The sequence below is a fragment of the Lampetra fluviatilis genome, chromosome 41 (assembly GCF_964198595.1).
Source record: "Lampetra fluviatilis chromosome 41, kcLamFluv1.1, whole genome shotgun sequence".
Lineage (NCBI taxonomy): Eukaryota > Metazoa > Chordata > Hyperoartia > Petromyzontiformes > Petromyzontidae > Lampetra > Lampetra fluviatilis.
The window spans coordinates 6,018,508-6,021,315 of NC_136315.1; the positions used below are offsets into that span (position 1 = coordinate 6,018,508).

At 48.9% G+C, this 2,808-nt stretch overlaps 1 protein-coding gene across 1 annotated transcript in view; it reads left to right on the plus strand.

Moving 5' to 3' along the window:
* Positions 1-1,514: 1,514 nt before the first annotated feature.
* Positions 1,515-2,808, plus strand: part of LOC144946481 (uncharacterized) — a 27,166-nt gene continuing 25,872 nt past the window's right edge. Inside the window, exon 1 of the mRNA XM_078875395.1 lies at positions 1,515-1,638. Within this exon, the coding sequence (XP_078731521.1) occupies positions 1,588-1,638 (51 nt within the window). The 5' untranslated portion in view covers positions 1,515-1,587. The remainder of the gene's footprint in view (positions 1,639-2,808) is intronic.

A 2,808-nucleotide genomic window follows, 5' to 3' on the forward strand; every position in this document is an offset into this window, starting at 1 on the left:
TTGATCTCGTCAACCATCGTCACGCGATTTTGGTTGGTCCATCGAACAAAGGCGACGGTCATCGCGCGGCGCCTTCACATGCGCTTCTGCGGCCGTCTGGAACGCTCTTCTTACTGGAGCTATGCACTTTTCAATCATCCAGATTGAAAACGAATTTCTTTAGAACCGATTTTTGTGTTCGGTTTTTGTTGTCCTTCCACCGCAACCGCCGATCAGCGCGGTTGGCTACGCACGGTGCAAAAGAAGTTCAACGTCCATAGAATACAATGCTGATGGGGACAACGATAGTTGAATTCGTCTCAAACGCCTCTTTTCTCACGTTTTTATCTGAGGAGCGTGGTCGCCCTGTGCTCTTCCCCTTACATCAACAGCAGCCTGCTTCCTCAATTTGTCGGTACCAATGCTCTTTGACATTGGCGGATCAATGCCAACACGCCGTTGAAACGCACGCTGCACCGCAATTACGGATTCAGTCTTGCTGAACTGCAGAACGCACAACGCACCTTGTGTTGCGGGGTCACCGTCTTGCGAATAACTGAGGCTAGGGGCTGTTTGTGCGCTGGGAGAGAAATTCTAGCGGTAATCATTTGAAACTCCATGCCCCGCTCTTTCAAGTGGTAAGAGTTTCATTCATGGGCGGTTCGTGGTTGCAGAGATATAGCGATTTCAAATCGGGTCCATCTTTTTCAAACGCCCTGTATTATTCTCCGTGGGTTTACACGAAGCAATATCGCCCCCTATTGCGGAAACAAAAAAGCTGGCAGGATCGTCCCTGAACAAACCTCAAGGTGTAGCCTGCCTGGGTTAAACAGAGTTGTTAATAACTCTCTCTCTCTCCTGCACTCTCTCTTTTTTTTACGATCAGTGGAAACAAGAAGATGCTCGGTGTAGTCGGCACTTTGCTTCGTTCATCATTTCGTAATTAAAAAAAAACATTTTTAAACTTTGCTTTATGTAAACCCCCACCTCTCGCTCACTCTTTCGGTCACTCTCTCGCTCACTCTCTCGCTCTCTCCTTTTTTTTCCTTTTTTTTACGATCAGTGGAAACAAGAAGATGCTCGGTGTAGTCGGCACTTTGCTTCGTTCATCATTTCGTAATTTTAATTTTTTAATGTTTTTTAATAACTTTGCTTTATGTAAACCCCCACCTCTCGCTCACTCTCTCGCTCCCTCTCTCTCTCCCTCCTCTCTCTCTCCATCCCTCCCACCATCCCTCTCCTCTCTCTACCCCCCCACCACCCTCTTGCGCTGTCACCAAAATACAACGTTGTTGCGGGACGAGAGAAAGAGTAACTGTGAACAGCTGTTTCCGGATCGAGTCGGGAACGAAGTATGGACCGTGGAATGGGGGTCTCCGCGTGCGGTGATAGCGGCGGTGGTGGTGTGGGTGGGTGGGGTGTGAGACTGGCGTCGTGGTGAGGGGGTGAGGGGGCTGGGGTGAGGGGGTGAGGGGCTGGGGTGAGTGGGTGAGGGGGGGTGGGAGGAGCTGTGACCGATATGAGATAGGAAGGAGCAGGCAGGAGGGAGGGGTGGGCGAGTGCTTTCTGTTGCGTTTGTGAGTGAGTGAGTAGCGGCAGAGAGATGGAATGGACCCGATCATCGCAGAGGGCCCTGTCCGCGTGAGAGACACCAAGAAGGTATGGACCAACATCACCACCAGCAGCATCACCGACATGAACAACAACAACAACAACAACAAACGCCATTCGCCACTGAGTGGCGGTGACGACACCACGGCGCTTGTGCCAGGCTATGTGCACGTTAAGAACTAACATCGCCACTAACATCGCCACCAACATCACCGTCAGGATCAGCAGCATCGAAGCGGATTTTTGGCTCAGACATCGAACAAAGACGGCGGCGGTCATCGCACTGCGCTTGCAGATGCGCTTCTGTGGCCGTCTGGAACGTTCTTCCTTCCGTTGGAGCTGTGCACTTTTAAATCGTCATCTAGGTTGACAAAACTAAAACAAATTAGCACCGCTTTTTGTGTTTAGTTTGTTGTCCTTCCCCCGCATCTCCGATGATCGCGGTTGGCGACGTACGGTGCGAAAGAAGTTCAACGTAACATCATCAACAGCAGCGGGATCAATTGTCATCATCGTCATCATCGGTGGTAACATCGTGAACAGCACAGAGCGCTGCTTGCTGTGTGTACTGGTGGCATGTGTGTGTGTTTGTGGTGTTCTACTGAATATCCATTTGCCTGTAGCTGTGTGTTTGTGATGTTCTACTACATCCATTTGCCTGTAGCTGTGTGTTTGTGATGTTCTACTATATCCATTTGCCTGTAGCTGTGTGTTTGTGATGTTCTACTACATCCATTTGCCTGTAGCTGTGTGTTTGTGATGTTCTACTACATCCATTTGCCTGTAGCTGTGTGTTTGTGATGTTCTACTAAATCCATTTGCCTGTAGCTGTGTGTTTGTGATGTTCTACTATATCCATTTGCCTGTAGCTGTGTGTTTGTGATGTTCTACTATATCCATTTGCCTGTAGCTGTGTGTGTGTGGCCCTGTGTGACGATGGTGTATTTGTGTGTTCCGAGTCATTTAAACATTAAAAAAAACATGTTTACCACGTGTGTGTGTGTCTGGACTAACGTTGATAGTGTATGTCAGTAGGGTACAGTAATGATTATTTTGGTTCAGGGTATATCGGGTTGTGTTATTGGTTCGTGTCGCCTGTTAATGATTGCTGTGTATGCGCGTGTGCTTGTGCGTGTCTTTGTATTACAGCCTCAATTGAGTTAACCAGTGCGATGTGTTAAAACATCGCCACTGGGGAGACAAAGGCGGCCGGGAGCG